Source organism: Sturnus vulgaris, chromosome 1 (genome assembly GCF_052056855.1).
Source record: "Sturnus vulgaris isolate bStuVul1 chromosome 1, bStuVul1.hap1, whole genome shotgun sequence".
In the NCBI taxonomy this organism is placed as follows: Eukaryota; Metazoa; Chordata; class Aves; order Passeriformes; family Sturnidae; genus Sturnus; species Sturnus vulgaris.
Window position 1 is genome coordinate 114168233 of NC_142243.1, and position 22387 is coordinate 114190619.

Genomic DNA, 22387 nt, shown 5'->3' on the forward strand with positions numbered 1-22387 from the left:
TTGATGGGTGAAGCATATGAGTTTTAGAAATTGGGCTGCTGGAAAGAGAGCTTGTAATTTGAAGGCATTGTATTAAGGCACACTATCAAAAGCATTTGCCAGAAACACAAGAAAAGTACGCAAGTCTATTAAGTAGGACATAAATTTAGCAACCAGGAGAGCTCTCAGCAAAGCAAGCTTTATGAAGTACAGCATTGTGGAATAAAGATTGTATGGTAAGAATCAACATTTAAGGAGGAAGTGAAACAATTTGCTTTATAGAGGTACACAAATGCACAGACATACTCTTATTTCATGCAATAAATTGAAACTCCAGATTTGAAGTCCCATGCTTCAGTGATTTTAATTATTATTATTTTGACTCTTTTTTTTTCCATAATTAAAATTATTTTAAAAAAACACTAAATAGCTACAGACAATTATATTCTACCACTTCTGCAGGCTCATCCTCCTGCAGTTCTCCCACTCTGGGCTGCATACTCAGTAGTAAGTTATATCAACAAATTAATGGCTGTATCCATTAATGGCTGTATTTCAACTCTGCGAGGCCAGAATCATGTTCTGAAACACATTTAGAGAAGTTCAGAGGCTAAATGTTTGTCTTCTATCCTGAGGCATATAAAAGAAACTACAGCGTTAATGCAGGTGGAATTAACTGCAGTTTGTACCAACGTACTCCAAACTTACTCGAGTGTCGAGATCAGAGCCTGCATGAATGCACAAGGCTGCCTGAAATGGAACAAGAGGATGAGATGAAAGGCAACTGAGCCCCCTTGCCATCTTAGGATGCTCCAGGAGCACTGTACAGTACTGGCAAAGCTCACACAAGGCCAGTGTGAGACACACATCCTTCCAGAGAGGTTATGTTGAGCACAGATTACCCTGGTCTCCCTACAAGGGTACCAAATGCCATCTCTATGCAACTGAATCTCATTCTGCTGCCTAAAGCCAAGATGAATTGCCACAGCTGCCAACTTCTGTATTATATAAATGCACTATACAAGTAAGCTGTATGACTGAATCTAAGTAAAGCATTCAACTTTAGGTCAATTAAGGTTTAATCACACAAATACTAATAATGTAGTCCATAAGCTCTCTTGGGTATACATAAAAGTGTTTTCATGATGAGGCCTGGAAAGATTTATCAGGACCATCAGTGAAAATGTATTCCTCACAGTTCCAGCAAAGCCCCAGTTAAAACAACCATTTAAAAACACTGATTTGAATTTTAGCTATGCTAATAAAACCAGAGGAAAGTTTCCAATGGCTACTCAGTTGAAGTTGACTCTGCCTCTTTACCTTAACTGAACAGGAATATCTGGAGATAAGGATTCGTACTGTGATTAACGCTCAGCTATAACACACAAGAAACAAATGGCTTCTCCAGCTTTTCTGGAGAAATTGATTGATTTGCTTTGAGAAAGTAAAGGAATTATTTACTAATGTATTTACTAATCAGTAGACAGTGGTAGAACATGTTTGCCTCACAGGACCAATGTAATATTAAGCTGATTTACTTTTATTGGTATTTTCAGAATCCCAAGTGTGCTATGTAACTCCATAGAATTAAGATAAAGGAACCTCCAGCAATTCAAATATTGATGAAGGTATAAACAACTTATTCATATTGTATAAAGTTATTATGCAGAATTATCTGATTAGAGACAGAATAACCTAAAACTTGTATTACCTATATGAATTATAGATGTTAAATGACAAATGTAAAAATTAACATGGCAGTATCCTACATATTTCAAGGACAAAAACTTGAACCAGGAAAAAAATAGTAAAGAGTGGAGCAAAAGTTCAGAAAATGCTGCCATGACTGACACTGCCTACATTACATGGATAGAAAAGTACTACTATCTCACAGTGAACAGTAGACTTACACAATCTATTTTTATTTATTTGCTATTTCACATTAATAGCCCAACTATAAGTTCTAGGTACTGTAAACATCATCATAATATAAGCATTAAATATGAAAAAATCCAGTAAAATCAAAATCTAAACACAGAAATGGAGACACAGGCTAAAAGCAAAACAGCATACTCCCTGCCAATTTAATATTAAAAAAAAAAAAAAGGAATGAAGATAAAGAATCATCTCCACAGAGCTTAGATATGGTCTTAAAAACTACTTACCTCTTATACTAAATAGAATGATCTTGAATTGTCATAGTGAGTGCAGTAAAAATATTGTCCTGGAGTTTATATCTCAAACCATCTGTATGCAGGGCTAAGTACTTAAGACTGTGAAATACAGACCAGATTTCTCAAAAGCTTAGGCCAGGCAACTGGCAGTCTGAGATGCTAAAAGCCCTTTTGGCTTTTTAAGCATTCTAGACGCTTCTACCGATTCACAGAACCAGAGAACGTAACCACTCAACTTTTGAACAGAAGGGAATAGTTGTCACCATTCTCTTAAATGACACAATCATGCCTCATGTACTTTCAGATTCATTAGTATATATATTTATGAAAAGAACACCTACCTTATATAGACATTTTTGTGTAATGATTTACTAGTTTCGTATGAATGGTTTGTTACAATCATTGTAAAAAGGTTTTATCTCAGTTCCAACCTAACCCATAAAAAGAAGCTTCATCTGCTGAGTCATTTGATACATTTGCCTTCCAGAGACAGCAATCTATTAGTTGGCAATAACCACTGAGATCTGTGATGAAGTCATGGCTGCTTTATCTCCAACAAGGTAATTCCATCTTCATGCAGCAAATTTTTCTGCTCTTCAGTGTTTTGTCACTCATTTAGATCTGTTAGGAATTCCAATATCTTCTTCCAGTATTACATAAACCTGAATATTACATATTTCCTGAAGGCAGGGTGGACACTTAGCTGAATGTATAGAGGTGGATTTTATAAAGCTTCTAATGAGCCACAGAGAAGCATCTGCCTTGTGAGACTGTTGTCTTCAAGGTGCAACTGACACAAGCAGCATGCTCCAAAACATGCCTGTATGTCATTCCTTCATGCCTCCATCTCCCAGCTGAGCCAAAAGGGTGTGAGATGGCACACATACCACACATCTAACTTCTTTTCCACTAAACACAGCAATTCTTGCAAAGCAACACACTAGGGGAAACTGGAATTTTCAAAAACTTTATTTTAGTCATTTAATACAGCTTTTGAAGCAGGTCCAGACCCACGAGGCTCCATCTGCAAAAGATTTTTTAAGAGCATATGACTAACTGTACAAAGTGAGACAAAGATAAATTCATTCAGAGGGGGTCCAAAAAAACATGTATCACTGATTCAGTAAAACGGCCCAAAGAATATCCATGTGTCCTTTTGAGAGCCAATACACAGCTCACACTATAACATTGTGGACTGAGGACGGGCCATAATGGGGCCATTCATGGTAACCCCAAAGGAAATCAACTCACCTTTCCCTGGTTTTCATGCAGATTCTTTTTTTAAAGAGAGGGTGCAGTCCAGGAGCTCAGGGAGGAGGTAGAGGGAAGAAATTCTGAATAGTTCTGCAAGGGTTCTTCCTGGTGGAGTCAGACAATTCCCAAATGCCATGGGAACACAAGAGGAGGAAACACATTACTTCATGACCTCTACCAAAATATAAAATGGAGTCAGAAGCAAGATACAAGATTTCATCCCAATATTAATTAAAACCCACATGAAAAACAATCACATTCTTGTCTGCTAGAGCACCTGTACACAAAGGTTATGTTTGTATCATTTAAGGTGCCTTAACACGAGCTCTTTGTATGCTCCTGGTTCATCTGTATGATTCCATACTTTGGTTCATGGCTACTGGATATGACTGCTCTCATCAGACAAAGAGAAAAAAATATATATGTGTATATATATATATAGTGTGTGTGTATGCATGTATATGAAGAGAACAACATGTACCATTTTGCATCAGATCTGGGGGTAGCTCATGGCACATTCATGATGAGAAGAGTTAGAGAACACAGACTGAATAGGTGTGAAGGGACACTGAGAATGGCAGTCTGACCAAAGCAGCTTATGAGAAGAAGCATCGATATGGAAAATATTCAGTTGTACCACGCCAAGATCCAAGCAACAGCTGCAGTATTTCATAGAAACACTGTGAGCTCCAAGAAGCAGCAGCTTAGGGAAAACTCTAGAGATGCATATGGAATTCATCCAGTATTAAAATGTTTCATGGCATGCCACACTTACATGGGTGAAATGCAAACTCACATCAGTTACAGACTCCTACCTTTGGCTGTATATTTTTATATCCTTTCATCAGTTCCCAGTGAAACACAAATGTTGACTGTTTACACAACTCTCAAATACCAGTTTCCAGGATCTTTTTGCATTGATTGTGCAAGAATACCATTCTGTAATATTTGTAACCATCAGTGGCTTATTCCTTCATTTTTCAAAATTGTTTGATCAACTGTCTTTTGATGTTTAATAAACATAACAAACATTTCGCAACTTTCAATGCCTACCTACACCACTGTCCCCTCCCTGCCTCAATAGCTAACTGTTTTTTTAATTGTTTCTTTGAAGTATTCAAAATAAGTCACTGTCAAAGATGAAATACAAAGCAGGATGTTTTGATGAAACATATGGCAGACAAAATCTCAAGCAGACTGATAGGGATTATTGGCAGTTGTTCTTTTTCACTCCCCATTCTGCGGGGAATAAGATACTGCTAGAGACCATCTGGGAAATCCATCTAGCAAATCCCTTGTTGTTGTGGGGATCTAGGACATCAACCACGATTCCAGTTCCTCACTGTTTTCCATGGCATATTACAGCTGCACCACTGTTGTTTTCTAAAAGGTTGAAAGTTATTAACCAGAACTCTGTGGATATTGTGAATTGAACTTTTGCACATCCTCTTGCAGTAAATGTCTATCATCTAAGTTCCCCTTTACAGAGGGCTAGACTCAGTAATTAAATTAATTCCTTACAGTCCTATTTTCTTGTAAGTAATACAGTTATCTCTATCTTTTATTTTGTTCATGAAATCCAAAATTTAAGATAGGTCTTCCTATGAGTATTTAGAAGCAGATAGAGAACAGAGGAAAATTACCAGAAGAAGCTGAAGGAGCAAAAGGCAAGCAACAAAAGGAAAGATGAAAGAGAGCAAAATAGTTAAATATTTTTGAAGTTGAATTCTACTCCTCTTTCCCATATTAAAAATTTGATCTATTCACTTCTTTCACATCACCCAGCAAATCCAAATGCATGAATAAGTAAGTATCCAAAAAAAGCATTCAGGGTTTTAATGTAATTAATTATTCCCGTAAATTGCTATGGAGAGAACAGAAAAGCACAGCTTGAAGGTATATCAAGCATTCAGCAAGACATTTGACTACTGGCATTCATTCAACAAGGAAAAAAGTTCAGAAAATGAGATATCTGTAAGACAACTAATAGAAATTATATTTATTTTAAAATCTCATCATTATATTGTTATAGATGTTATTAAAGAAGCAAAACCTTTTACTTCTTTCCTCTCTTTCCTCAGGACTTGTCTTGGCATGTAGAAAAGCATGCAATACCAGAAAGAAAAAATTAGGAATAACATTCATGATTATGATCAATGTCTTGAATAACAATATAGTTTTGAAGGAGTCAAATGGGTAGAAAGTAGCCAAATAAGAAGCCATTCATCACAGATTAGTTTTTAGAATCAGCTCTTCAACGTCAGCATCTGAAAAATAAAAAAAGACAGTTCATTAAGTATAAATAACATTTAGACTAAAAACACTCACAGTAGGTAGCAATAATGCTGCCCCGTTATATCTTGCTCAATTTACCATCAAATAATGTTTAATCTTCCAAGAGCAAGATTTGCTCTCAGTCTTTTTCTAGGTGGCAGAGGAGCTCCATGTGTGATAAAGAAGAAGATAAAGGAGCTGCAAATCATTTCATTTGGTAGGACTTCAACACAAATTAAATTTCCTTCCTAATGGAAAAAAAAACCCAACAAACCACAACAAAGAAAAAAACACAAAAAAATAGTTAGTTAGAGTTAGGGATTGTAACAAGGCCCAGCCTTGAAAGTGTCTATCAGGAGCAAATCTAGGCTGAAGTGAACAAGAATTTGCCTGATGTGCTCCCAGACTCATGAGTTATAAAACGTTATAAAAATCTTTTGGCTGTAAACAAGGAGGGGAAGTAGTAATTTCAGACCTTACCTCTTTGATTGCAGAGGCACTTGATAGCTTTCTCTCTTGTCTGAACAGATGTCCAGCCACTAAAATCAAGTTGGAGAAAGTCCTACATCTCCTTCAGGTAAAAGTGCTTCTTTTTCAATATGAGTGACCAAAGACTCCAAGGGTAAAAGTAGATGAGGATAGACAGCTGGATCTGTGAGTAACACACATGCAATCTGGAATCAAAAGCACCACTTTCTGGTACTTGACCCATGTGCTCTTTCTTCTTTAAAAAAAAACTTCTGAGAAAATGCAGAAAAGGTCACATCAAAACTTATTCTCTTCCATGCCAGTTTAACATTAGTTGGGATTTCATACACATATGGAGTCAGTTCTTCAGTACAGATGTGTAAATCTGGAGTAGCATCATCAACTTCTGTTTAATTGACCTGGAGCTACCTCATTGTTATGAATGCCCTGCAGGAAATCAGTTTCACTTTCAAGAGCTTTGACTGAACATGAAAACCTGCTACTAAATGTACTTCCAATGGAAAGAATTAGATACAGAACTGATGGTACCATAGACAAAGGACTTTGATGAATGTGACTGTTAGAGAACACTACAGAATTAATATTTTCTGACAAATACAAAACTGATTTTTTTTTTTTAATGCAGCTGTAATGGCATGAAAAACATGCTCTTCAAAACAATGATGTATTTAGCTATTTATTATGGGTAACTCCCAAAATCATAAGATTCAAGTCTGGAAAAAACAGTGCTCTATAAAACCATAGTTGTTACATTTGAATAGTAATTAAACAGTGCTTATTGAACCACTAAACTAACATCAAATTTTTTTGGTACCAAAGAGCTTCTGAGTGGCCTCTAGCAACTTCCCTACAAAAGAGCAGGAAAAAAGAACATATTTTTTTCTTCATAGAACAAACGTGTTTTATCCAAGCAACAAATAATTTACTTTTAGAGTCAGAAAACTGTGATTTTCTCAGCTTGCTTGTTTTCTAAAAGTAGGGAAAAGGAAAATCAAGATGTCAGATAAAATAGTAAAATAAAACATAAAGGACTCAGACTTTATGAGAGCAACTTCTAAAACCCCTATGCATGAAGCAGGAATTCATTGGGTAAGAGAAAAAAACAGGCTAATTTGTAGGTGAGTGAGCAGAAAAAAATTAGGAAGTCACAAAACTGCTTGCATACACTTTTTGTTCTCCTTTCATTGAATACCCCATGAATAGGAGAAGAGAACAGGCTTATCTTCTATTGTAGTGTATCTATCTCCCAAGAAGAGAAAAGCACTGGCATGCCAGTTACCTTTGCACAAATTTAAGCGCATTTAAAAAGATACATACTTAACAGAACACTTGAGCCTGCCTTCATACACCAAAAATGTGAGATGCAAGACTAAAGATGTAGCCTTCTATCACCTACACATGGTGGCCAGGGTGGATTCTGCCTTCACTTCTTTTATCATCTTTACTTTTAAATCTCAGTACAAACTACTTCCATGGATTAGTGTAAAGCAGCAGTGATGGAACCATTGGGTAACAATTAAGGCAAAGCTGGAAGGTGTCACCATCCTCTCCTCAGTGCTACAATTGGAATGATGAAAGCAGAGTGGACCCTAGTGGAGCTGCAGACTCATTTTGTGCTGGTATCTTGTAGCTCCAGAGTGTTTATAGGGCTGGTTTTGCCTTCTGCCCCACTCCTGTTGTTGTTTGCCCAAAATCTAGTATGCCACTACTTGTAGTAACATGTCCTGCCTAAACCTTTCAACAGACTTTGCTTCATTCTTCATAAGTTATTTATCACAGTAGCAAACAGTATTTCATGCTAAGTCTCTTCCTGGTCCTAATAATTAAGCCATAAAATAAGGCTGTGAAACTCCTGCACTGGATACTTACAGAAAAAAACCAGCAGTCACTAAAATATGGCATTGCTTGAACACTTTCTATCTGACCATGGAAATGAAATAAAATATATCAGTTGGAACAAACAAAACCAAAAAAATCTGATTTCTTCTAATGCCATACCTAGGTAGTGAGATCCAACTTAAAGCAAGGAAGACAATGAAAAGTTCTGAGGAGAGATGAGTTGGAATCAAAAGATCCTTCCTGACAGGTTAAACTCTCAATCCAGATTAATTATCTTAACTTGGGCATTTAGCAAAATAAACGACATGGGCAAAAGGGTATTTGTACTAAAAAAGGCAACATGCAGTTTAATGTTATCCTCAAAAGAGGAGGAGACACTTCTATCTTACCCTTTCCACCTTCTCTCCTGCTTAGAGCTGAGATAACCATCTCTTATAAGTACCACATGACAATGCTCCCATTCAGTTGAAACCTGTCTATTCCACTTGAATATAAATAATCAATGATGATGAAAGAAAAAAAATTAATTATTAAGTAAAAAAGGAAAGAAAAAATAACCCAAAACACCATTGCCAACACTGTTCTTATGCAAATTCTGTCTTCTAACTCCTGCTTCAAGTAGATGCACACCTGTTTCACATTTCATTAACATTTTTTATAATAAATTACTTCCTAAATTTCTCAATAGGCCTCTATCAGTCTCTATAAAAGTGCACTGCAATTCCTAAGGATTCCACTTGCTTTAGAGAAAGCCATATGCTTCCTTATTTTCTGACCATGGCCATTTCCCCAAGGAAACCTGGAGACAGAAACACAGGCAGATGGGAACTAGACAGGCAGTGACTCCACATGCCTCAGAAACACAATGTCAGATGTGATGATGTTCACCGCATTTAAGGAATGAATTTCTACCCTTTGCTAAGAAGCAATCACATCTTTTACAAGGAAAGACAGTGAGTAAGAAATATATCAAGACTCTACCTTGCTCCTCCTAGATGGTGTCTATCTGTGGCTAAATTCATGTGCAGTTCTGGGAACCAGATGGATTCACCAGCAGATGACAACAGGATTATCAGTATAATTGCATTCACAGGTCAGGCTGCTTGGACAGTTGTGCCTGGTTTCCCTTGGTAATGATGAGCTCCAGCAAAACAGATGTTACAAGATTCTACAGCTGGACTAATCACTGAAGATAACTAAATTTTAACTAGAGTATTGTGCAGGAACTTCAAACTTGACCCAGGACCTCATATGTGTTCTGGCTTTCAGATGCCATGCAAAGTTACAGACTTTAAATACCTTCTTGGGCAGGGCCAGTGTTAAAAGCAGACAGTGTGCTAGGCTAACCTGCCATAGTATAGATACATCTATTACAACACTGTCTGAAGTTGCAATCGCTGGAAGCAAACAGCCCCTGGCAGTGGCCCATGACACTATTCTTAACACTATTCTTAACATCAGGCTGTAGAAAAAAGGTTGAGAAACACTTCAAAAGCCAGCATTAAAGGAGAGACAGAAAGATTTTCGTTTTAGAGACTACATGAAAGTTCTGCCTCGTGGCGAACAACTGTAACTATAACGACATGCACATCAGAATGCAGTATTATAATTAAATATAATTATATTATATAATGGTCAGGGTATGCAGAAATCATTATTTACCGTTCTCTCCTTTAAAACTCTGCTTTACTTTTCACACCTAAAGGAAAAATTTCTTATCTTGTGCAATTCTTCAAGAAGCCAATTACACACTTGAGCTAAACAAAATGCATATTAACTTAGTCTACCATACATCCAGAGGAACTCGAGGTGTCCAACTTTCTATCAGAAATTTCATCTGGTAGAAAGAAAGAAAACCTACTGTTTGCAATTACCAGGTATTGGGACAAAATGGGCACGTGTGTTGTCCTTGTTACCTCATTTTAGTGCATCTCCTAGGCATTTATGATCAGTAGCATATATTTCTATCTGGGAAATCCACAAAGAAGTTTTTGCATATTAGGAGTGCCCCTTGCTATACAGACATAACAAACCATTTATTAATCCAGGTAAAATAATGGCACAATGTAAGTATGACTGGTGAGCTCAAAAGCCTCTTTTCCCACACTATATTACAATAACCTTATTATCCAAATGCAGAAGAAACAAAATAATTTTAAAGGAGTAGGCTTGCTGTATTTAATGAAACAAATAATGAAGAAGAGATAAAGCTACATAATAACTTTTCAAAATAAAATATATGGTACAGGAAAGAGCAACAACAGAAAAATCAGCAATAAAAAATCCCAGTGCTACAGAGACTTCACCATGGTCATACAAAAACCCAGCAGGCTCACACATAAGTAATGATCTAAAATAATTTCTATGTGCTTGTCACTATTTGAATTCATAGAGACACATTTGCAGAGCATTTGCTGATGAATACTAAGTGGTTTGTAGTACAAAGACCAAGCCCAATTAAGTTAAACTTACGTATTATATTTTTGCATCTATGCAAAATTTCACAAACTTCAGTTTAGCCTTAAAGGGTTGTAGAAATTTCTTCTACTGTGAACAACTAGGTCTTACTGGAGGATCTGTTCCCTAATATAAGCTTAATAAAAACATATATATAAAGTATATATATATATATATATATATACATGTACATATATGCATTTAACACTATGAAAACCCATTTTTTCCTTGCACAACAAATTTTCAGTGAATAGTAAAACATTTTGTATCAGATTTTAAGGTTGTTACAATTTGGCAACTCCCTCCACTGCACTCAGCTCATGATCTTTTTGCAAAAAGAAGAGATTACCATACATACTCACTGCCTGAACTGAGGATTCAAAGTAACACTGTCCACTGAAATGTCAGGCTTGTTTAAAGAGTGCTACTAACCCCAGTTTTAAAAGTCATATTCAGAAGTAACTGAACTAAGCATTCTTTAAATAATATACTGTAGTTGTTCACAAGGTTATCTAATCGCCGGTTATTTATCACAGTCTTTTCAGGCAAGAAAATTTGACTTATTATCAAAAAAGCAAACCCTACATTTATTACAAATCACCAATTGCATCCTCTGTGTCCGTTTTAGGTCTGATTTTAGGAAAATGTTAAGGATCCCTGTTTTGACGTCCAAGATTTTTTGCAGAATGATACCAATATTTTAGCAAACTTTACCTATAGCATAAGCATATAATTGCTTCAAAAAGGTATGGGCAAGGTGAATATTCTGAAAATTTAACTTCCACAAAGACGTAACCATTTTCAAAAAAGATTTCCCGTCCTAATTCCTATTAGCTGTCTCATTTTCAAAGAAAATTTGGTGGAAAAACTACCATTTTTAAAACTACCATTTTATCTCAACAGTTTCTTCTAATCAAAATCCTGCAGCAGATACAAAATTATCTATCAGAACATGTCAGCCAAAAGATCCTCTTAGCTCCATTCCTTTGCCTCTGAGTTTCACCATCTTCCCTATCCCAAGAGAATAACAGCTTGAGCAGCTTAATTGGGACATTGTAGAAGTTGGAGGAAGCAGAATGTATTTCTTCCTCCATTACTAGCCCAATAATTGAAATATATTTCCCCTCACTTAGAAACCAGGTTTCTTTTCAGTAACTCATCTTACAAATCTCTAACAAATTTTGTTTATCCCAGGATTGTGTTCTTCCTGAAGTTTTTACTCTATATTTAATAATCTTTACTGAATATTTAATTAATCATATACTTAAATGAACTCTAAGCATCAGCATAAGTTTCACTAGGACAAAAAGAGGAGACAAATCTGCATATTGTTGGCAATATAGAGTGGGTGGGATGACAGCAAGTGTGAAAGAATGTATTGATGTGAGGGATGATTCTGGCCTCTTAAATTTGTAAAGAATGAGTTGGCTTTGATTGTCATCTCAATTCATTATAGATTTTTAACACTTTTTGATAAATTTTTTTTGCATCTGAGTTGGAACTGATTCAAATTGGAAACTGAACATCAGGCTATGTTCTTGTCTAAGCTATAAATGAGTTTCACATTAAGACTCCTCCCCATCTTTGCCAAGCTTATTTATGTATTTGCAAGAGTGATGGCAAAAGCAACAACCTACCTCAGGCAAAAGAGCCTGTGTGTCTGTCAATATTTGGGTGATGGGCCTATAAAAGGTTCATTAGAACAATCTGCCCTGAAGCAAAAGAAGATACCATTCATATCAGCCAATTGTGCAACTCAAAGTACTGAGTAAATCCAGCACTGGGGCTCATACACAGGCAGAGACTACAGGTAGTCAGAATATTTTCCATAAAATGCAAGTTTGTGAGAAAAAAAAAGTGTTCCGTACAGATAAAAAGTTTTTCATAAAGATCTCATGGAAAAGGTGTTGGGATACATGAGTTGCTTTATGGCCATGAGAAAGACTAACAATCTCCCATTTAGTCTCCCTTTGTTCTACCCACTAAAACTTAGACAAGTTACAAAAACACTACAAGTTTTATCTTTACTCCATAGGCAATGAAGATAGGAGATAAAACCTTAGCAAGATTAAATGTTGTTCTCTAGATATCAGTCATGTATTATCTTTTTCTAAGTATGCCTAAGGATTTTAGCACTCCTGTTTCAAAGCCCTGTAAAAAAATGTGCCCATTGAAAATATATCTATGCTGTCAGGCTAGTGAAAGCTAGTGACTAGCATTAATAGTCTTTGGATCCAGGACTCATATCCTGTTATTGCTGATGTAAAAGTGGTAAGCCAGTTGGTTAACATATATTTTAAAAAAAACAAACAAAAAAAAAACAACAAAAGAAAACACAAACAAAAAGAACTTGTGACTGGTAATATCAATGGGTAAATTCTATGACATATGCCCTTACTTCACCCTCCCTACTGTAGGCCCTCATGAAAAAAAAAAATCCTAGAAAGCTAGCTAAGTTAATTTATAAGATTTGTCTTTATCTACAAAATAACACCCTTGCTTCTCCTTACCCACATAACAGAAACTACAGCGAAAACCCCTCAGGGGATTACAGCTTCTTAAAGCAAACTTGTCAGTTTTAATTCAGGTTAGGTGCTCACATAACACAATCATGAAGAAACCAAATCAATTCATTACAGATGTTAATAATCCATTGGTAGGAATTTTCTTGGCCATACACACTTAACATTCATACGGATTAATTTTTGTCCAGGTTTTGGTGAGAAAGAGTTCATTTTCTTCCTAGTAGATGGTACAGTGCCGTGTTTTGGATTAAGTATGAGAATAATAGTGATATCATACTGATGTTTTAGTTGATGCTAAGCAGTGCTCACCCCAAGTTAATGATTTTTCAATTTCCCAGGCTCTGCTGGTGAGCAGGTGCACAAATGGATGGAAGGAAGCACAGCCAGGACAGCTGAACCTGAACTGGCCAAAGGGATATCCTGGACCACAGAGAATATTGCCCAATATATAAACTGGGGGGAGCTGGCCAGAAACTTCCAATCACTGCTCCGACACTTACTGGGCATTGGTCAGTGGGTGATGAGCAACTGTATTGTGCATCACTTGTGTTTCTTGGATTTAATTCCTCTTTCACTTTGTGTTGCATTCTTTTTCATTACCAATACCAATAGTAGTAACAGTAGTAGTAGTAATATACTTTATTTCAATTATTAAACTGTCATATCTCAACCCATAGGTTTTACCTTTCTTCCATTCTCTTCCTGACTCCACCAAGGCAGAGATGGGAGTGAGTGAGTGGCTGTGAGGTACTTAGTGGCCAGCTGCGTTTAAACCACAAAAATTCTACAGATACAAAATAGTTGTGATGAGATGGCCATCTGTAAATATACATATATATATATATATATATATATATATATATATATATATATATATATATATATATATGTATCATATTATATACATATTTTAATTTTTTTTAATCGGTAATGTAGACAGTTCTCAACAAATGTATTGATAAAATTTATGTTTGATGGAGAACTGCACCATTTTTTGCCTGTGTGTCAGCACAATATATTTGCCTATACATATTCACCCATGTACATCCACATACACTTAATGTACGTCTGCATTATATATGTGTAACAGAGCATACAAATCTATGTATGGCATTTAAGTAATGATCTGACAAACGTTAGACACATCACATTAAGTGCTTAGCTGGGAATAACCTTTAGTTTGGCCTCAAAAACCTTTTTCTTTTCTGAACTACATGCTTCATATCTGGACCATGTGGAAGCATCTTACCTTGCTTCCATTTTCTCTTGCCTCCCGTTCCATCTTGAGATCAGAAATTAGGAGAGTCTTGTATTTGTTCTTTCCATTACTGCTGTGATCATCTAGTCTGTATTCTGAAGTCAGCTGAGCAGAGAGGGGACTGTCACTCAGGTTCAGAGGCTGCTCATCCTGCTCCAGATTTGTTTTGCCATTACTGTTGGTTTCTGCCATCTCCCTGCAGTGTGTTCCCCCTGAAGCATTGGAACTGTGTCCCACGGTCTCATTGCCATTAAAACTCTCTGCAGCTGAATCATCTATTAAAAAAGATATATTTTCAGTCACATGCTACATAATCATCTCTGTCCAGTTTAAACATAATTTATATATTCAGAATGTTGGGGTTTTTTTCAAAACAGAATGAGAACTGTTTATATTATTAGCACCAGCACATTTCTGCAAAAAGCACATACACACTCCTCCACCTTTTCAAGTAAAAGCTTTAAGTAAATCCATAAAATATCATTAAGTAGAGGGAAATTGTCTGGGCTGACACTACAGTACTGCTGTGTACATAAAGGATAATCACAAAGGATTTTTAGGGACAAAGCGATAAAGTTTGCCTTGATCAGTCTATCTGTCCATATGCCTATGGATCTATTTAGATTCTTAAACCATGCTCATTAGTGCACTATTACCTATTTCTGAAATCAACAGAGGTGCACGTGATACTGAGAATCTGAATCTCAGGTTTTAAGTGTGCAGAACAGCACATGTCATATCCATAAATATCCTCTTGCAGAGATACAGTGTAAATACATCTGATGTGTTCACTGCTGGCAGCAGAGATTAGATTAGAAGAGCTGATTCCAGAAACAATATCTTAATTTTGTTCACGTGCCCATTTACTTCTTTCATTCATTGTGTGTCATAATATACTTTAAAATACTGAAAAACAGTGGACTAAATTATAAACCTGAAAATTCCATCCAAAAACTCTGGCTGTGTTATTGTTACCCTTAAGATTTTACAGCTGGATTGTATGATTAATGTGTGTCTTCACATCCTTATGGATTTGTGTATCCTGTTTTTGTCAGTACTGGAATCTGCCACCTGTGCTACCACACAGCCCTTCTTTACTTCTAAACAGTCTTTTGGCCAACAGGCTATCTAGTAAAACATTTTATTTTTCAAAGGATTAAATGGCAGCAGAATTTAGCACTCAATATTCCCTCTTCTTGTTCTCTAAAGCACCTCTTTTTTTGCAATTTACACAGTTTTGCTAATGGTGCAAACACCTGCCCAGGGCTCTACAAGCATTCGCTTATTGCAGACTGTGAAGCTGGAAACAAAACTGGGGAGTCAGTAGTCAAGAATGCATTCAGATTGAAACTGGAAATATTGAATGAGGCGGAGTTTTATATGTTAGCACCTTAATATACCATCTTTTTTGGGCCCTTCTGAACAACTTCCATGTTGTTTAGAAAATAAGCAAACACATTTATATACATGAAGAATTTAAAAAACCCATCAGGGCAAGTCCTTTAACAGATGTGCTCAGAAACACTCATGCTTTAACTACATGATTAATCGAATTGTTGACTCACCATCATTATTACAGTAAAAAACAACTATTCACCACTCTCAGATGAGATTTTTAAAAGAAAAGGGAATAGTGGATAAATGGGTAGTGATCTAATTCAATTAAATACTTAGAATGCCAGAGACAAGCTATCATACATCGTTCTCTTACTTGCTGCATTCAAAAGACATTTTTATGACATAAATATATACAGGACTGGGCATGCAGTAGGAGCATATTTTTAAAAATTGCTTTGTTTTGTAAATCTATTTTAAAAAATCTGATTTCATAACATTACAGACTAAGAGTAATAATTTAAATAATTTTACCTAAGGAACAATTTTGTTGTTCCTCTGCTTTGGTATGTATCACTTTTACATTACCTTTTGGGAATATCAATGTGTATACAATAAAATACATGACATTCATAGAATAAGACTTTTAAATGTCTACACCAAACAGACTTGTAACAGAGCAATGTTGCTTGAGGATTTCATCTATGTAAGTGAATAAAAAGAGCAGGATTTATCCTTAATAAACCTTCTATCATGCCCTGAGACTTATGTCTTCAAGGCCATAAAGCATAAAAAAGGCTAAAATTCTAGACATATTGTCAGAAATAAATAAGCGGTTTTACTATTCCAAAATAGAAAATTGAAGTATAATACTTTAAAAAAAAAAAAAAAGAAAATAGATATATTTCCAACTTATTTTCAAAGGTCTGAGATAACAGAAAGAAATACAGAGTTTTTTTAACAGAGACACTTTGATTGCTGTTGTATTTAGGACTCTTAACAGATAATTGGCTTCTTGATTAACAGTTTAACAAGTGACAGTTTCAAATTAATTAAATCAGTTACTGAATGGGTCACTGAGTGAGGGATGCTCTTCCCTTTGAAGGGCTCAGAAAATTCCCTGCTGTTGGCAGCAAAGACAGAAACAAGTGAGTAACCAGAGGATACAAAGAACCACCTAAAAGGTGGAGGCACTGCCCAGCAGCACACAAGTCTGGTCCCTTGGGAATTTCTGTGTGCTGGCACTCAAGTGTCCCAGCTCTTGCAGGGCAGAGCAACCACTACCAGGACAGAGACAGCTGAATGGGAATGATGAGAGCTGTGCTAGGAGCTAGATCCAGGAACAGCCAATTCTCAAGCACAGCTGTTAGTTTTGCCTAGCAATAATGCTTTAATTTCTCTTTTTGTTGCCCTGTATGACATATGGTTGACAACTAAATCTTACAAATGTGTGAGAATGTTGCAACACAGAAGAAAAAAATAATCTTATGTTTGTTCTAAAACATGACCACTCAAAAGAATTCCTATGTTGACTAATGTGATCAAGCATTATAGTATTCTGAAACAATAGAAAAGTTTTTATAAGATTTTTGCTTTTCTTAGCAAAAGCTTAGTTACTTGACAACAAATCTCGGTTTCCACTATAAAGTCAAATATCTTTTTTTACAGTCATTTAACCTTGGCTAGAGATGGGAACTTGTTTGTCAAGATAATGGTCAGGAGAATGGCTTCAATGAGTATGGTATAAATAGCACTTTTGCCAAGTAAACAGAAATATGTATTTCCATAAAAGAGATGAAGGAAAAACAGAACGTGGTTCAGCAATAGTTTCTTACAGATGTTACCAAGGTAACCAGATTACAAGGTTTAGTACATTCCTCCTCCCTGGGCAGCTGTCTATTTTTGCTAAGGATAAGGCTACTTTAAAGCAAGAGTTTCTCAGAAAGCATCATAAACACAGAACACATCAGGAATGACTGGGTTTGGGGGAAAAGGCAAGAGGGTCTCACCTAGGAGGGGAAGGTGAGGCTCATCTTTGGATACAGACAACCACAGCCCAAACACCTCCTGGCCACCCCTGGGTCTGCAGGCACTGCAAGCACTCTTGGCCATCCCATGGATGCCAAGGGGCAAGAACAGATCCATGGAGACCTGTCCCTTGGACCACGTTCTCCAATGGTGAGTGCCTCTGCCAAGGGCAGGAGGTGAGACCTTATCTCCTCACTGTGTCTGGTGCAACTGATGAGTGGGGCTGCACCTAAAGCAGAGATAGCATCAGGACCAACAGCTTGCTTGCAGTTTTCTCACCTTCATATATCACAACACCTCAGCAACAATCAACTGCTAATGCCAAAAGCCTCTTCTCTTACCAAGTGTTTTTTTCCCCTCTATCCAGCAGAGGCAGAGGCACAGTGGCTTGGGGAGAGCTTGGGGAAGAAGGGGCTTTGTCCAGCTATGGCCACTGGCCCCTGCTCCTTGTTGGGAATGCCATAGAGTTGAGGATCCCAGAGGTAAGGTCCACCCCAGCCTGGCACATGGGGCAGCAGCCATGAGCTTACTGTAGAGCTGCCCTCCCACAGGAGACTCAGGAAACCACAGCATTCCTCTCTGGGCTCACTTTGGCCCCACTGCCAGTCAGAGGGCACTCCAGCCTCCCTTCCCACAGCTGGCCAATAACTGCAGTATAAAACTCAACTCAGGCAAGGGCAGCACATTTTCACATCCTATCTCTTGTCTGAACCACCACTGCAGGGTGAATTTTATGGAAAGACCAACAGAGAAGCCTGCCACAGGCACTGGAGCTGAGAAAGGGGGGAAGCAAAGGGGCCCCATGCCCTGCATTGGGTATTGGGGCAGTCATGAAAGAAGCTGTAGGATAAGCTCACATCTTCATCATCACCCAGGACTGCTTTTATCCACAACTATCAGCAATGACAGAAAATCAACCATCAAATGCTGCTTGCTCAGGGCAGGACATGTCTTTGAGAACTGTGCTGCTGTCAAACCCTTATCCAAGAATGCTGGAAGACTGGAAGTAAATCTACAACGGGTTTTGTTATGTAAACCTGAAAAGGGAGAGTCTGTCTGCAAAATACTTATTCACTTCTGTAAACAGTGAACTGGGGCCTCCTTCACCTATGCAGAGTTCCTCTTCCAGGGATTAAAGAGCATCAACCTTCAGCAAAACACTCTAAGAGCAGAGGAAAGGTATCTTTGGGTCAGGCAGCAGCCACCTTCTTGCTGAAGCATAGGGCACTCTCTAGGCTTAGGCACGGACTTCTCACTCATGGACCAATATTTCTTAAACCTCTTGGTGCCAACACCTCCTTCTTCCACCTTGCCCACTGCTCCACACTGATCTCTTGCTCTGATCTGAACAACACCCTCTGGACACCTTTAGTCCAAGTATTCGCCATGTCAGAGGTAATCGATAGAACAAGGGATAATGGCTTTAAACTGAAGGAGTGTACGTATAAATTAGATATCAGGAAGAAATGCTTTACTGAGATACTGGAAAAAGTTGCCACGAGAAATTGCAGATGCCCCATCTCTGGAGGCGATTAAGGGCACAGTGGATGGTGTCCTGGCAGCCTGGTCTAGTGGAATCTGTTATAAAGTTCTATGATTCTAATTCTCAAAATAAGATTTACAGTAATTTTTTTACTTCAAGTTAATGTCTTATCACATCATATTACAGCTTCCAGCTCCTCCTTCCAGATCCCACTGAGACCAGCAAGATACAAAGTGACACCAGCTTTATTTTTGAACACACGACAATTCCAGATTCCTGCTGTGAACTTTCCAAGCTCATTGCAGTCATCACTGTGTTAGCTTTTCTCCCTGCTTTTGAAGGAAATTTGGAAATGGAGGAAGAAAAGACAATGCCAAAGAAAGCCCAAGAAAACTCTGAGTTTTGATGCTCGGAACTATTGCATCCTTCATTTCAATTATCTGCCACAGACAATCACATTATCATGGCCTAAATCTCTGTCCAAGCCCAATTTCCCTGTACCCCTTGGATTCTGCAAGGTCTTATCAGTGGCAGCTAGTATTTTAAGGATACTCTCATTCAGAACAGGAAACTAGGTCTTAATGTAAAGGAATTTTCTTCTACCAAGCAATGTATAGATTTATGAATGGGCAAACAACATATATAGCTAGAATTAGAGATTCTTTTGTTACAAGTTAACATGTACTTGTTCTACCCAGAAAGAGATGTCTCCAGACCAGATATGTCAAATGCTCAACGCTGTTCTCAATAAGAGTGCTTTCTTAAGGAAAGCAAGTTGAAGTGTGCACCGAATCTTTCTGGAATAACAAGTTCATCAAACACTTGTCTTCTGAGAGCACAAATGTAAGATCTGAACTCTGATATAAGTGTTGTTGAAGTACTGTGATTGCTAACCAAGGTACAAATATATACTCTCACTTGTCTCCTTGAGAGGAAAACCTCCAGATGTTCTAAAGGATCTCTTAGCTATCAATTTCATACTCTAAATCATCGAGAATTTTCATATTTCTTGCAGGTAAGTCAGGAACAAGTTAGCAAGCTATTCTATATAAAGACAAACCTCTGAATCTATCCTGACCCTCTCTCCAATTACCTCTCAGGCGAGAATGCAATTAAGATTTAGAGCATGCTTTAACAACTTATACAGCTGAGATTTCAGCTACCTGAAATATATTTTACTAGTCAGTAATGCACAGTGTTGGGCTTCAGCTCTAACAGCAGCAGTGTGGCACAGTCCTGCAATCATACAGCCACACGAAATTTCAGCTCCACTGAAAGGGCAGATATCCTACTTAGGAACCAGTCAAAAACATGGGAAAGGCAATTAACCTTACAACACCTCTGGTATTTTGAGACAGACTGACTACATGAAGGGACCCTACAAACCAAAACCACTCCTGGTAATAATAAGTCAAATTAATCACATCAAAAGAACAAGGCACTTGTTGGGGCCACTTTGTTGTTCTGCTCTGAGGAACAGAGATGGGAAAGGGCCCACAGGCAGACAGACACTGATGCCTGCAAACTCCAAGGTAGCAGGCACTCAGGTTAAATGAACATTTTGAGTGGGCTGCCTGTCGACAGAACATCTCTGAGAGCAGCAAGATGGGTAACTGTTCCTTCTAAAAGAAGGAGATTGGAAGTGAATGAGCTGAGTGGGATGAGTGAGACTGAAATTTCTTGCTGTGCAAATGCAGGCTGTCATAACACCCACACTTTGAGATTGTCTACCAAAATCCTGGATAATGAAAGTTGCTTTAATCTTGTTGGGCTGGATACCATCAGCCCAGAGCTTGAAAACACCACCTAACACCCTTAGAAATCCGATTCATTTGAACATGGTCACTTGCAAGAAGCAGTACTGCAGACCAGAGAGTAGCAGGTTCAAGACCAATTTTGAGTTACTATGCTGTTCTTCTTAACCTTTGGCTTCAATAGTGCATGCTTTATTTTCCTATGTTAAAATACAACTTTAATGAAAATAATATGCTGCATAAGCAAACGTTATAAACTAAGTTAGTTACATTCCTTCCAGAATCCACAACATGAAGGCAACCTTCCTAAGGGGGATTAATGAGAAAAACATTCTGTTGATGGCTACAGACAGCAGGTAGTTTTGGGAGATGAACACCATGAATCAGACAAAAGGTGGTGTACAATGCTGACTCACAGAAATTTCTGTAGTATAAAATATTACAGAGACTTCTCTAAATGAACTGATAAAAAGGCAAGGACACATTTCACTCCCACCACTTTTCACAAGGACTGTTTAATATTAATTTGTCACAGTTATCTATTTGGTTATGCTTCATTTACATCACAATGTTTGAAGTGTAAGTTCAGTACATAACTTAAAAGCCAGTCCAAATCAGCTCTATCTATTCATCATCTCCATTCCCTTTCACATTGTTATATAGAACTGGGGTTGAATTGATGGAGGTACAAAGGTGATCTCAGACCTTCCCATTTCATAAAGCATAAGAATGGTCATAGTTGGTCAGATAAAAAAATCCATTTAATCTAATATCCTATCTCCTAATCAGTGGTTATTAGGAGATGTTTAGAGAAGAGAATAAGGCAGGCATATACAATTCTTCCTCCTGTGGATTGCTGAGCCCTTAATAATTTTAAAAGCAATTTTCCTGAACAGGATATGGCTTCTAGTTACATGCTAATGCTCAAGATGTTTTTTCCTTCCAAGTATCCAGTCTTTCTTTGAACTTCAATGAATAAATCTCAAGCACCCTTCTCTCTGCTCCTCAAAAAAATTGCTGCCACTATTTCTGTTTCCACTGTCCAGTATCAAGGAAACAAAGAACAGGAATTAAGAGGTGGGCAAGAGCCTTTCCAGAGGACAGAGCAGGGCGGTGTGAGCTCAGTCCCTTTATTCCCAGTGAGACTGCATTTGGTCCATTACAAGAATATGTATTAATTGTCCTCTTCAGTTAACGTCAATAACAATAACAATTATTTTTCTCCTTTTGACATATATGCTTTTCTGATGGCATTGCCTTCTGTGAATTCAGCTATGGAACTCACTGCATTGAATTTAAATCTGAAATGTCCATCAGTTTCAGTGATGCTTATCAACAAATTCCTTACTGCTCTTTTCAGTGGTGGAGGAATAGGACAGGAGATACTTCATACAATCACTGACTGCATGAGTTTATGAAAAGAAAAAGGAAGAGAGCAAACTGATCCTTAGCCATGTCAACAAGAATACAGTAAATCTGACATACACATGCACATACACAATGGAATCAGCATTAGCCAGGCTGTAAATCTTATTTCA

General features: G+C 37.4%; 1 protein-coding gene and 1 long non-coding RNA gene across 8 annotated transcripts in view; both read right to left on the reverse strand.

Annotated features, from left to right (window-relative positions):
• The window catches only part of NOL4 (nucleolar protein 4), a 189459-nt gene that overhangs the window by 64955 nt on the left and 102117 nt on the right, over window positions 1-22387 (reverse strand). For all 7 annotated transcript variants that reach the window (XM_014874349.2, XM_014874351.2, XM_088174645.1 and 4 more), the window contains one exon: window positions 14241-14524. In XM_014874349.2, coding sequence (XP_014729835.1) covers window positions 14241-14524 — 284 coding nt within the window. The remainder of the gene's footprint in view (window positions 1-14240; window positions 14525-22387) is intronic.
• LOC148225420 (uncharacterized) lies at window positions 3101-13797 on the reverse strand. The gene is made up of 2 exons (XR_015807282.1): window positions 3405-13797; window positions 3101-3177 (listed from the first exon to the last, which is right to left on the reverse strand). It is a non-coding gene; the product is annotated as an uncharacterized LOC148225420 (long non-coding RNA).